The 14390-nt window shown below is 40.9% G+C and overlaps 1 protein-coding gene across 1 annotated transcript in view; it reads right to left on the bottom strand.

Moving 5' to 3' along the window:
• The window catches only part of bltp1 (bridge-like lipid transfer protein family member 1), a 115094-nt gene that overhangs the window by 67036 nt on the left and 33668 nt on the right, over positions 1-14390 (bottom strand). Inside the window, exons 24-36 of the mRNA XM_088087779.1 lie at positions 13849-13968; positions 12541-12872; positions 10155-10405; positions 8628-8868; positions 7996-8487; positions 6106-6379; positions 5819-5956; positions 4711-4781; positions 4364-4537; positions 3643-3763; positions 2755-2904; positions 2093-2220; positions 534-736 (exon numbers count right to left, since the gene is read on the bottom strand). Coding sequence (XP_087943905.1) covers positions 534-736; positions 2093-2220; positions 2755-2904; positions 3643-3763; positions 4364-4537; positions 4711-4781; positions 5819-5956; positions 6106-6379; positions 7996-8487; positions 8628-8868; positions 10155-10405; positions 12541-12872; positions 13849-13968 — 2695 coding nt within the window. The remainder of the gene's footprint in view (positions 1-533; positions 737-2092; positions 2221-2754; positions 2905-3642; positions 3764-4363; positions 4538-4710; positions 4782-5818; positions 5957-6105; positions 6380-7995; positions 8488-8627; positions 8869-10154; positions 10406-12540; positions 12873-13848; positions 13969-14390) is intronic.

Here is a 14390-nt window from a genome sequence, read left to right as displayed (position 1 = left end):
TAAACATATGGCAGCATAATAATAAGAATATATACAATATGTGTCACATGTTAATATGGCCTAAATTCAAGAGTTGGCAGAATATTGCATATATGAACAATTGCACAAAGGGATGCTGTGGTTGAAAAATTGCACCAAATATGGCAGTTAGGTCAGCGGTAAAAAGAATTATTGCACCTTAAAAACCCTATTGCATTTGAAGTATAATAAATGAATTATGGAATTTTAATTGTAGATTTGTATTAAGTTCCAGTGCCACTCTATTGACTCAGAAGGTCAGACACTCTGGGGGAGGAGTTGTGAAGTTTGACATTTTGACAAAAAAGTTCTTAATGACGCAAAAAAAAGGGGGGGAGGTGGTGTCTAAAAACGTATGCTTAGAACTGCAGGTCAGGTGAGGGCACTTTGACACACTGTCAGGGACAGCTAGTACACTACATTGACTAACAGCTGGTAGGTCATGTAAAAGGTCAGTGCACCACTTTAAAAGTGGCACATTAGATCAAACAGAGCTGCCGTCCTACTGAACCAACCAGTGGAGTCGAGGCCTCGCAGTTGGCTGTGGATCCTGTGGATGTTGAGCCTGGCGGCTATCTCTTTGCCTTTCTCGATGCCGGCGTTGGAGCGCAGCGAGCCAGAAGACTGAGGCTGCATTTTGGTGGCTGAGGCGTACTTCTCCAGCATGACTGATGGTCGGCCATGTTCCGTGGTGTTGGGTGTTTCCTCTACAATGCCCCTGAAGAGAGGACAAAGAAAGGTTGTACTTGTGCTTGGCTGCGGTCACATTAAAACTGAGATGGGCCGTTTGATTTGGGCATCACAGGGCAAAAATCCCAGCATAAACTTTCGGCATATTGTAATTAAAGTGGTCTGAGAGAAAACTTGTCCTCTTAGCTTTCTTTTCAGACTTTAGAAAATCTATCTGTGACGGGAGACTTTGGCCAATCAGGTCATTCCAGAAAGTTTAGTTTTAGTAGATTTATTTGCGCACTTAAGATATAAAAAAGAATGTTGTAAAGGGATCTATATCAGTTTACATGTGCTGATGAGGTAGACACCTGCAGTGGGCTTTTCTAAGGGCCTCACCTAAAGAAAGCAAAACGAAAAAACTAAAATTCATATTAAGATAAGTATGTTAGCAGTGCTGTGTAAGTAGATGTTTTTTTTTCTCTTTTTTCAATTATTATTATCACTTATTTATTTTATTTTAACTTTTTGTTTTCATCCAAACATGTTTTCTTCATGTTTCCTTTTACAGAGAAAGATTTTGTTATGTGTTTCAGGAGGGATGGAGTATGTGAATGTTTTTTCTGTTTATTCCAAATTAACAAAAAAGAAACAAAATTTAAAAAAAAAAACCCTAAAAACTAATACTTAACCAACTTATCAAAAAGAGTCTAAAAAAGAGTCTGACAGTGAATTAAACAAAACATGTCTACTGCTGAAGCGTTTCACTGATGGAGAGAAAATGTTGTAAATAGTAAAGCCTTCTGAGACAACAGCTGCAGCTTCAACGTCATGTCTATATAGCAAGCATTAGCAACAGCCTTGAATCAGAGCGTGCCAACCACCTCACTCCCTGTATTTCCAAATTCTGCTGTTTGGCCTTTTTAAGATTTTGCCTCCCCAAGCTTTAAATGCATGACAGTGCTGTAGATTCAAATAAATAGAATTTGTTGATTTTCTGCTTTCAACACATTTGTTCAGACAAAGAAAAATCACATATAACATTTTGGAAATGAGAATTAGATATGAATCAAAGAATAAAAATCTAAGTGAATTATTCCCAAATTCCCAAAGATTACCACATCTCTGGATTGGTTCTTGAGGTGAAAAAATTATATCTAAACAACCGCAAGTATATATAGTAGCATGCATTTTAAGACATGTAAAACAGACACATTTGCTCTGAGCATTAATATTCCAAAAAGCGAAGTCATTGTTCACACACACACACACACACACAAACACACACACACACACACACACACACACACACACACACACACACACACAATCACACACACACACACAATCACACACACACCTATGCGTGCGCACAATGACATGAGGAGTAGTGGGTGGGCGTTACCTGTTCATTCGGAACTGGGTGGCAATCCTGTCGAAGCACAGCGCCACCAGAGACACATGCGTGACACACTTACTGGAGCAGGACGGTGACCCCTCCTCTACAGACGCCTGCAGGAGGCAAAGGTTCACCTGCAGGAGGAGAGAACCAAACAAAACGACAACTAAACCAAACTGAACCCCGCTGTGCTGTCTGATACTGCTCTCCAATAAAAAAACTTTTTTAAAAATGCTGGATGCTGTGAACATCAATAATGGAAATGCCCACGAGAATCTCTCGCAAAAAGACAAATTATTGTTCCGCAGGGATGAAAACGGATTAGTATACTGTTTGTTGCTTTGGCATTTCTCTATATGAAGATATACACAAGGCAATAGAATAATCAATATTGCAACAGTTGCAAATGAAAGAAATTTATTATGTTTCGACTCAAAGTCTGTTTGCAATGAAAATTGAACTTCCATTCGATATAAAAACAAAAGAATCTGAATGGTTTAGATGCTGTAAGTACATTTCATATACACTAATGTTGAGCTTACTGTAAATTCACTGCTGAAATGTAAAGTGATCTCCAGCAGAGCTAATGATTCGGTGCCTGCTCGTCATCAGAGCGCAGTCAGAGGAGCTCTGCTGGCCTCTCATTATTCCGGGTCACGGGGTCTTACCTTGGGGATGGAGACGTTGGCTTGGAGGCCCTTGATTTTCACATTATCTGGTTTGATGGACAGGTCTGTCTGGCCGTGGGTGATGTTGAGGGAGCCGGGGGTCGTGCCCTCTGTCTTGGACAGCTTGTGCTCCTGCTTGCCGGTTTGACTCTGTGTGGATCCAGATCCAAAACAGGAGGAGGCATCAGGCATTGGGCAACAAAGCTGCTTTTAAACTGAGACACTGATTTCTGTCAAATGTCAAAATGCTTAGAAAATCCATTTAGATATTCATTTTCTGTACATTAAGAGAAACACTTATGTTATAAATGAATGAGTGACGTGTTTGACACTTTTACAGGAATCAAAGCTTTCCCATGTGATTTAATTTAACTAATATTAAATTGATTTGCTTATCAAACACTGGCTGTTAACCCTTACGGCCCACTTTAATGTTACACACACTCGTATTGCTCTGCGCACAAAATGTGCTTTTCAAAATCAAGCTCTAAAAAATATCATACATGAATAATAATTTCTATTTTCACTGAGCTATTTTTTTTAACCAACATCAGCTGTAATCACGAATTTCATATTCATTAATTTTCAGATTTTAACTGTTTAAATGCCAGGTTTTTTGTCATGATGCCACTGTGTTTTAAATGAAAAAACACAATAAAATTATTATTTTTCAATATAACACAAGAAAAGTAGATTTTTAAAAATTGTCAATATGGGATATGTCAATGATTAGCTGCAACATTGATTGTGGCAGTGCACCTAATGGAAATAGCAAGTATGTTCTCCATATGCTAAATGTTACACACAAACGACCAAACTCTTGAGATAACAGGTATTAACAAATCGAGCTCCATTGCTCCCTCCTCTGTCGTGCACCGCTTTACTTACAGACTCGGTGACCGTGGACTTGCTGATCTGATAGGCCTCATTGAGGACTTTCCCATGCAGGTCATCCAGAATGGCTGCAGGATGGCGGATACTGGCAAAGTGGACCATGGACTCAATGTACCTAAGGAGACCAAACAGACACACAGCTGCAATAAAACAATACTTTTTAATATAATAGAATTTTTGGGGATTTTTTTGGTTTTATTACTAAAAACTTCACTGAGAAAAACTGTTCATCAGAACTGATTCAGAAATAAAAATCGCCCTTTCCAAGAATAAATCAAATATACTGCGTCAGTACTTTAAGTGTGGCCTCTCTTCAACCTTGGAGCTACTGTTTAGCTGTCTACACTCTGCATTAGCCAAGAGCCTGTAAGAGCACCATGAACCTGGAACTGTTAGCCCATGGCAAGCTAGATATTCACACTGGTAGAGAACGAAGACCAGACTCAGGGGCTGTCAGCAGAAATTTACATCCAGAATGCAATGTGCATCGGGACTAAATAGGCCTAAGGACAGATATCAGCTTCAGGCTAGAAAAAACCTTAAATAAAAATTTATAGGGTGAGAAAAACTGAGTGTTGGCCAAGTGATTTTAGATTTCTTACCATATTTTTTCAAAATGAAAAAAAAGGAAAATCTAGTTTTAAACAAACAACATTTTAAATGTGGACATAGCAAGAGCTTAAAGAACTTGAAAAACATGACATGTAGTTAATACCTGTCGAGGGATTCAGCCACCAGAGGCGTGAGCACCACATTGATGGCTCCCTTCACCTCCACGATGGCGGTGGTCCTTGTCTGAGCTAAGGGCTGCTCCAGAGTCCAGTCATCAGTCGTCGTGTCCTCATCCGTGTTCTCCATGGCCCTCTTATCCAGTGGGGTGTATGGTGTGCTGTAGAGGAACAAAAACACAATCTGGTCATGCATTTAATTTCAATATTTAAAAACTCTGCATAAGCTGCTACTTCAGTGCTGTTGAGTATACTGAGATATAAAAATACGAGAGCACTCTCTCTTGATTGTATTTTATTGTAGATCTTAGAGTGAGATGTCTGAAAATGATACCTGTTGTTCTCTCCCATCAGCTGAAGTCCTCTGTCCAGTAAAGAGCTGGCAGAGAGGCCTTGCTTTATCACCTGTGATGTAAAAGAAAAAGGTTTCACCTCAAAACTGATTTCCTGTGTGTTTTAAAGATAAACAGGAACCATCTAACCATTTTAAATGGCAATATAAACCAAAATTCTCAGGTTTAAGGGATGGTTCATCCCCATTCCAAAAATACATATTTTTTGTCCTCCCTGTAGTGCCATTTATCAGGCTAAATAGTTTTGCTGTGAGTTGCAGAGTGTTGGAGAGATCTGCCACAGAGATGTCTGCTTTCTCTAAAATATAATGGAACTAGATGGCACTCTGCTTGTGGTGCACAAAGCACCCCAAAAAATACATTTGAAAAGCTCTACAGCAATGTCTCTTTCTAGAAATCATGACCCAATTACTCAAGATATTCCACAGACCTTGTTGTGAGCATTTTGATGTAGGAACTATTTTTGTTCTACAGAACTACAGCTGCCAACCGTCTCCTCTCGCAGAAGGAGGCGTGAATCTACAGTTAGCTCACCCAGCACCACTAAGCTATCTAACATTAAAGCTCAGCCGAGGAGGACGCCATTAATGTTTACATCGCACGCTGAGCCCCTTGATCATGAGTAGATGCACCATTCCTTCTGCACCCTTACAGTTGTCAGCTGTAATTTGGAAGCAAGAAAATAGTTCCTACATGAAACTGCTCACAGTAGGATTATCTTGAGTAATTGGTTCATGATTTCTAAAGAGACATTGCTTTTGAGTTTTTTAAAATTTTTTGGGCACTTTGAGCACCACAAGCCATCTAGTTTTAATATATTGCGGAGAAGGCAGACATCTCTACAACCGATATCTCCAACACTCTGCAACTCACACCAAAACTATCTGGACTGAAAAATAGCACTACAGGTAAGAGGGAATATACATACTTATGATTTTGGAGAGAACTATCCCTTAGTATGGTACAGTACAGTATATTATGGGTTAGTGTAGTATAGTTTAGTATAGTACAGCACAATACAATATAATATAACACAATATAACATAATACAGTACAACATTACAGAACATAGTATAGTATAGTAGAGACCTTAAAGCTGGGAACAGAGAGCTGGTCAAAGGAGCCGGAGCTCTCCTCGCTGGTGGGTGTGTCCAAATCTAGGGGGCGGTGCAGAGAGGACTTAGAGGTCCTCTTATTGGTGGGCTGCTTCACAGACCAGTTTGACACCTGGCAGAGGAGAAGTAAACAGTGTTTTTTAATTGGACATTTCATAAAAGCATGTTACGGAATAAAATAGCATTCTAGAAATGCAGATGGCGGTATCAGTTTCGATTACTGATGGACCCTGACACATATATGAACATTTAAGACTCTACCTGGTAGTGGGCAAGGTAGTTCTGGTAGCACGCCATGACGTGAGGCTGGCGGGTTACAGGGCCGGGTTCAGCCGTCTTCTCGGCCTCCACGGAGCTCTCCTCCTCCATGGCCAGGGCTGAGACGAAGGACGCCTGGGACGTGTGGCTGGGCAGGGGTTGAGGCGGCAGCGGGGGCAGCAGCGGGGGCATGGGCAGAGGGCGGGGCTCAGTGATCAACTCCCCGTTAAGAACATAGGTGAGGGGTCCCTCGACACTGTGGTAGATGGAGCTCCGGCTGGAGGGAGATCAAAATATAAACACATGGCCATTAAATGAGTTTGTCAAGGTGTGATTCAAGAAAGTTATGGTAAAAAAAAAAACATGGTAGTTTTGATGTTATAATTTTGATATACATTTACTAATGGCAGTATAGCTGCAGTGACAACGGTGCCAGCCAGAATCTACAATTCCTCTTTTCTATATACAATTTCATGCTTTTGAATCGAGCCTCATGTTTCCACAGTTCTGCGCCAGAAACCTTTCATGAGCCTGAATTGATTATTTGTGTTTGTGTGGCGGCTGTATCAATCAAAAAGCTTGTTGAAATCAATGTGGGAACATTTTTGGGTAATAGAAAAATGACAAGGTAGTTGCAGTGCAGGACTGAAATCCAATTTGCAAAACACACCAGCAGTAAGTGGCTGCCCATGGATCAAACATCTCATTTGCTACAACCCTTCTTGTAGGTTGTCGGCTTCACATTCATCCCCGAATGATCGAATCAAAGTAATAAATGAAAGCTGCAACGTGTTCAGCTCAGGGGGCAAGTTGCTAAGCACAATGAAATGTAAAACCTGTTGGTTATTAAACATATAAAGTGTCATAACAGTTAATGTATTCCTGCATATTGTGCCATAAAGCCATTTCACAATCACTGCAAAAACATCCTCAGAAATGATTTGATGCAGTTGTTTGCTGCCAGTTTTTTTTTTTCATTCCAATCTGCAATGGTTTCCAAGGACATGCTGTTTAAGATCTTAACTGAACCTCAAACATATCAGTCTTTCTTTCGTCAAAAAGTGAAAGGTTTCAATATCATTTATTTCCAACTCCAGCTACCATGATACCATGAAGGCAAAATAAACTATACTGCTTTATTTAAATTCTTAAATCAATAGATTGAATATTAAGCAATTAAGTAAAGGCTAAATGAATGAATAAAAAAGTAAATGTGTTTGTAAAATAAAAAAAAATAAATAACACATAATAATATCTAATATACTAATCACTGTGCCCATTGATCCTAACAGAGACTGGCAGTACATCTAAGGATACACAGATGATGAGATGAAAAATCAAACCTTTTCTGAAAATTTCAATTTTCTCCTGTTGGTGTGTAAACGCATTTGACACAACACGAGGTCGAATCTATTTTTAATTTGCAATGATTTAGGAAGAAAAATGCAGACTTTATGTAAAAAGGCCTTAGCCATCCTATAAGGGAAGGGATATAATTTTATGACGAAAAAAAAGAATGAAAACGAACTCGAACTCTTGCATTCATCAAAATCACAAGATGTAAATCATAAGTCCTTCAGAATGACCCCGTTAGCATTATTTAAAAGAGTACCATTTGAAGCAATCTGGTGGAGTCAGGCCTGGCTCGACAGGTCATTAAGTCACCTGCTCTTACAGCTGAGAAATGAGAGACTCTTTGATGTTAGTGTGAGCTGTCTCCATTTTACCATCACCTTAATCCTCAGCTTAGCTTTGTACTTGATCTGACCATCCACCTCTCAAATTTCACAACCCTTTAACTTTGAGAACTTTTGGGAGTTTCACTGAAGCAAAGCTCAATTCGCAGAATATTACACGCTCCATTTTCCAGACTACATTATCATTCAGGCTGACCTGTAGTTCTCCATGTGATACGGGGGCTGCTGCGGCTGCTGCATCTGCTGCCTCCTCTTCTTCTTGCGACCCGGGTACGTCCCCGGACCCTCGTCGGCGCTGCTAATTGGCTCAAAATCCTCAGCGGCGGAGAAGTAGGCCTCGCTGTCGGCCACGGACATGCTGGAGTCTGCGGAGCGGTACTGATGGAACGTGTTGGAGTCTGCTGAAGGCGTGAAGGGGAAGGAGCCGTAGCTCCTGCGCTGACGTGGCGAATCCAGGACGTTTTCATCGCTGCGGGAAACCTCGCTGCTGAACTGGACGCCTCCGGACAGGACTGGGGGAGGCTTGTCTGTGAAGACGGCCGCAGACAGGCTCTTGGTGCTGCCCAGTCGGCCTGAGTGGACAGAGGACTGGCGCTTGAGAGGAGAGCAGAGGGGTGAGCGCACTGAGGAGCGGTCCTGGGAGCTGTTGGGTGAGACTGGCGAGACCTCTGGGACCTCTCCAAGCGTGCTGCGCAGAAAGAGAAAAGAATAACATTTGGAGGGCATCATTGACTTTGTAAGGACATTCAAAGTATTTAAAGAGTAACTACAGGCAGGCTGAAAATGCTGCTACAGGTTCCAACTGTACATGATGCTGATGCTACTCACTCTGCAGGGCTTTTGCCGTTCATGGGGAACATGCGTTCCTCTGTGCTCGGCGATGGAGTGTCCCTCTCTCCGGCCAGCAGGGGCAGCGCGGCACTAGAGGAACTATTTTCTTCAGAGGAGGAGGCAGAGCTGTGGGAGCGTTGGGGCACCTGCAGACTGAGGTACTGCTGACCGCGCCTCTCAGGCAGCTCAGGGGGCAGGCAGGGCGAGTGCGTGTCCGTCTTCAGTCCGACTACTCTCCCTGAGAAAACACATATTTATTTTAGTAACTGCTGAAACATTTTGTTTTCTGTTTCAGTATAAGAGCTGGGCAATATGGCTTATAAATAATACTGATACTTTTAAGCTATATGGCAATACAAAACAAATATCTTGATATTTTGAACTCTCTTCTAATCTGCTGGAGACTACTTATACACAAAATTATTAAATAAACTACATATACAATACACTTATAAAGTACTGTTACAAAAAAGTTAGTATAAAATACTGTAATAATGAAGATAAAGTACTGTCATAATTAAGTTAAATAAAGTACTACTTTATAATTAAGTTAAGTAAAGTACTGTTATAAAAAAGTTGAATGAAATACTGTCATAATTAAGTGAAATGTGTTGTTATAAAAAGTGTAATAAAGAAATTGTATTATTAACTTAACTTTTTAGTAAGTAGTAAGTTAGACAAAGTACCATTATTATTAATTAAATAAAGTACATTATGATTAAGTTAAATAAAGCACTCTTATTATTAGTTTAATAAAGTAACCATTATTAGTAAGTTAATAAAGTACTCTTATAATAGAGTTTAAAAAAGTGCTGTTGTAAGAACGTTAACAAAATATTGTTATAATAAAGTTAAATAAAGTAGCTATAATAAAGTAAAATAAAGTACTGTTATAAAAAAGTTAACACAGCGCTGTTATAACAAAGTTAAATAAAATTGTTAAAAAGTTAAATGAAGTGTTGTTATTATTAAATAAATCAAAGCGTCTTGGGTCTGAAGTGCTGATGTTTCTCAGATGTTAGCAGTCAACAGAAAGTTAAACTGTTACAGTGGCGCCATCAATCGTGAGGATATGAAATAAGACTAAATAATCGCGGTCTGGAGCCCTGCAGAAACATAACACGCCTCACCTGCTCACACTATCGTTAAAGTCATTGAGTTAAACTGTTATCGTGGCACCTAATCCACTAATCAGTACATTCAGTACATTGCGCTCTATGCACACATTTTTTTTCCAAAGGGAGCTGTTCGTGCTAAATTCCAAGATTATTTATTGGGCAGATAAGATAATCATAAAAGACTAAATTTATTATCAAAAATCCCCATTTAATCACCCCCTAGATAAAGCCCTGCAGTAAGACGACTAGTGGTCCCTGTATGTGAAGATTAGCTGTTGTCTTAGGAATTAATTTAACATTGTGGAATTTAACGGTTCTTAATTTTGCTCGGGGACCCACACAAAAAGCCCTCAGGCAACTCGTGGGAATATCAGGAAATCCATATTAAATCTTTACAAATGCATACCATCCACTTTGGGAGTTTCCTTAGTAATAATCCACTCCCCCGGCTGCAGCAGAGACTGTCCGTAAGACATGTCCGACTCGGTGCTGGAAGAGGAGAACGCGGACGAGGATGACGGCGTCAGCTCTTCAAGCTTAAAGAAGTCCAGGCCCATGTTGGTGCCTCCAAAGAACCTGCAGCCTCCGAGGCAGCCGCAGCGGTTCCTGCTGCGCTTGTTCCGGATGCCGGCTTCTTCCGGCCACAGGAACCAGAGTCTGGGAAGGAGAGAGTATATGGGGAGATGGTTTAAAGGAATGAGTGATGCTGCTGTATGTTGATATTATTCTGTCCAGTGTTGCATTTGTCTCCATTTCTCAGTCAACATCAGGGAGTCATTACATCCTTCTTCTTTTGAAGACTAACCTTGATATTTTTTCAACCTTGACCCCATTTCACCACAAAAAGAGGGAGAGGTTAGATTAGATTTTTCTGTTGTAAATACGTCAAAACCAAAAAATTCCAAGGCACACTGTTTTACATAAGTTAAAAAAGCCTGTAATAAATGGGCTTGATGCCTACGTGCTTCAGCACAAAGTCTTCATCAGGACATGTGAAAAGTGGCAGCTCACAGATATACTAAGGCTGATGTCAGGTGCCGGCCAATCAGAGTAGCACTAGACAACTGTCACAGGAGCAGTTCCCATGTTTTAATGCCTAAATCACATGGGTACATGTGGAACTGGTCCTGTATTGAGCGAGAGTGCTGCAGCCAGCAGCTACAAAACAGGTGCATTGTTGTTACCATTTGCAACATTTGCAGACCATTAATTTATTTTGACTGAAAGTGTTTGTTTTTGCAACTTAAGGGCTTTAGATCATCATTCCTAGTGTCTGACAACATTATGGAAAGGATCCTTACAGAGATAGACCTTTCTGTTCGGAGTAAGATCCTTTTTGCTTAACCAGAAACAGACCCAAAATCTCTATCGACAAACAGACCAGACTCCGTTTAAAAAAACAGTCATTTTAGCAAGAATAGAGACAGTATAACTTCATATGTAACTGGGTACATTTTTTTTTTAACCAAACCAGAGTTGGTGATTGTCTGAACGGTGACAAGCACTTTAAGTGGACGTATTTTAAAGGTACCAACATGCTCAAAGTGGCGACATTGCAGTCTGTTGCAGTCAGTCTGTTCGCCACTGCGGCGTTCTCTCTCAATACTGGACAAATTTCAAAAATTGTTGTTCCCAGTGGTCACTCAAAGGCATGACACACCAATTTGATGGTCGGATGTCTGCCCACGTTGGGTCGATATCGAGCCCCCGCGCTCTTGTCACCGCAGTGTGCGCCATGCTGTTCGCCCTCGTCTGCTTTTTTTCATTCAGGGATGGGCTCCACGGCCGCCAATTTATATGCTAAATTGGCGGCCGTGGAGCCCGTCCCTGAATGAAAACTCGTGAACTCTGACTGGCCACTCAGCTCAGCACATAAGAGGAGAAACAGAAGTGAAAAATGTAAACAAACAGCTAAATTCGAGAGGGAGGGAGGTCGAAGCAAACTTGTTATATGAGGTAAGACTGTTTTTCTTGAACCACTGAGCGCTTAACAGAAACATTTCTGATGAGTTTTGTTGTTGTTCACTGTCGCGAAGTAACATACTTTGTTCTTTCAGTGTTGTTTCCTATTGTGTTATGTGCTAACTTGCTAAATAGCGTCATGTTCACTTGGTGTGTCACAGCCTTCAGACACAAAATTTGGAATAAATAGGGTTCAAGTTGAAAAATACAGATTTTACCCACTGCGTTTCCACACCTTGGTCCAGCTGCATTCATAGAATCATAAATGCATATTCATACTTTACCATTTCTCACATTCCACACATAGTGCGTTTAGCTTCCGTAATAAGAAACATAACGTCCAATTACAAGCTGGGAACAGAACATCTGTACTGATAATGGCTCCCTGCAGACCTTTTATGAGGTCTTGAGTTATGTTGAATTCATTATCACAGTAGTTGGCCAACTGATTATCACATATCATGAGCCGGATCGCTGTACATGACAGATAATGACTCATCTTGTTTTGTTTAAATAGCCCTGCTTTACATCAAGAGCTGAACATCTTATGACTGTCGCAGTGAGTCATTATACAGAGGTGTGATCCAGCAATGAGTCATACACTGAAAAGAAGGTTTTCTTGTAAACAGTGTTTTAATATTACCAGTGTCCCCTGATTCAACTAATTTCAAATGAACTAAAGGTGAACTATAGTGGCAAATGATATAAGCAAAGCTGAAAAACTGCTCTGGGGTAGCTAAGGGAATCATGAAGGTGCCCCCCCCTACACACTCACATAATGTGAGAATTGTTTGTAAAAGTAAATAACACATGACACTGTGTGTTTCTACCTTTTGGTCTGAGCATCGTGTAGCTCCAGAAATTGCCTCTGGACCTCACATTTGGCTGGGTGGTCAGCGGCTAGGGCAATGTCTGCTGTGATGAGGTTCAGGTTGACTGAACCCGCCTCCAGCCAGACAGAGCGTCGCAGCAGAGGGGGCTGACCCAGACCTAACGGCTGACCCGGACCTTGACCCTGTCCAGCTGGCTGCAATCTGGTCGCCTCGCTGTGCTGCTGCTGCTCGATGTACTGCCGGATGTTTACGTCCTGCACCATGGCGCTGATGCCTTCTCCCACTGCCTGGTTGTGCAGGTTGCAGTTGGCTACACGAACGTTAGCCGTCTGAGGGGGATGAAAAAAAGAGAGATCTTTACATGTAGCAGAAATCAAACAGCAGATTCGCAAACTGACACTGATTTTAATGTGTAATTTTCTGCTGCTAGGTCCTTCAGCTGCATGAAACCACAGCACCTCCTGCTCGTAATAATAAGCTTAAAATCCCTAACAGATCACAACTGTTTTTGCAATTTCTTCCTGCAATTTCACTGTAAAAAAAGAGCCTATTAACAACTTGCATCCCTTTTTTTCATTTATAAAAGATGGCATGAAATCAGGCATTTCAGGCCGCAACAATCCGAAAACAGTCTTGTGAAATCCCAAAGGGAATGAATAACCAAAAACCTAGACAATGCCTTCACTGCAGTCATATTCTCCTGGTTAGGATTTATTCAGTGTTCAGGAGGTTTTTACTGGGAACCGAATTACATGAACAAGTCTCCTCCTCTCCAAATCAAACTGACCAGGTCACTAAATCCAGTATAAACACTAAATAAAGCAGCTTCACGTTACATATTCATGTTTCAACAACAATGCTTGGTGCGGCAGGGACTGGAGTTGAGCTGCTGCTAACATTTGCTCAGCTTTTTTCTGTGATAACTTCAGATCAAGACATCTGATGACTAATATCCCTCATCTAGTTAAAACGTTTAGTTGAAAACAGCCTAGTTTGAAAAAGAGTGTCATAAAAATATTGTTTAAAAACAGATAAAATTTATTTAATTTATGCCAGCTTCAACCCTGACACGTGCAAAGGCAACAATGACACTGTCTTTTTAATTAAAATAAAGGCTTTCTCTGGGTTTAAACACTGTTAGAAACATTTGGAATGAAGTGGGTGCAAAACTCAACAAAAAATTTAACACTGGTTTAGTTATCTGTAGACATAATAAAGCAGTAAAGTTTGATATTATAACTTTTAAACTGTTGGACACAAACCTCCCTACTTAAAATACAGTGCATAACTGTTGCTGCTAATTACCTTGATGTTGGCAGCGCAGCCATGCTCCACAACAAAGAGGTCAACCCCATCCATGGCCAGTCGGGTCATGGTGTACTTCAGCTCCTCTGATGTGCGACAGTGACCTGGCAGGCAGCTTAGCTGAAAAATAACCATCATTTAGCAGAAGAAACTTTTCAGTGGTTCGGAGGAAGCAACTTGAGATTAGTGTGGCTGTGCTTAACACACCGCCACATCGCCTGTAGCCACAGCTGCTCTGCTGTCACAAACTAATGAGGGCTCTCAGGCACCGTTTTTAAAAATATCCTTGTTAGTATTCGCATACAAACAAGACATTTTGTGAAACCGACTTGTTTTCTCTCAAAGTTCTTTCATGCATCACGGTGCTGTGTATGTACGCCATGTATGGTTGCACGTTTGAGTACATCAGTGGTTTTGTGTTGGGGGCTGTTCCTCCAGCTGTGTAAAAGTTGGCTTTCTGAGTCATGCATCATTAGACAAAAGGTTCGCACTAGGCTCCTTTTATTGTCTGATGTAATTTGTACATTTTCCTTCACACTGGA

Source organism: Plectropomus leopardus, chromosome 14 (genome assembly GCF_026936395.1).
Source record: "Plectropomus leopardus strain MGB_pleo_1.0 chromosome 14, ASM2693639v1, whole genome shotgun sequence".
In the NCBI taxonomy this organism is placed as follows: Eukaryota; Metazoa; Chordata; class Actinopteri; order Perciformes; family Serranidae; genus Plectropomus; species Plectropomus leopardus.
Note: the sequence above shows the minus strand (reverse complement) of the source record. Positions and strands in the feature narration are given on the sequence as shown.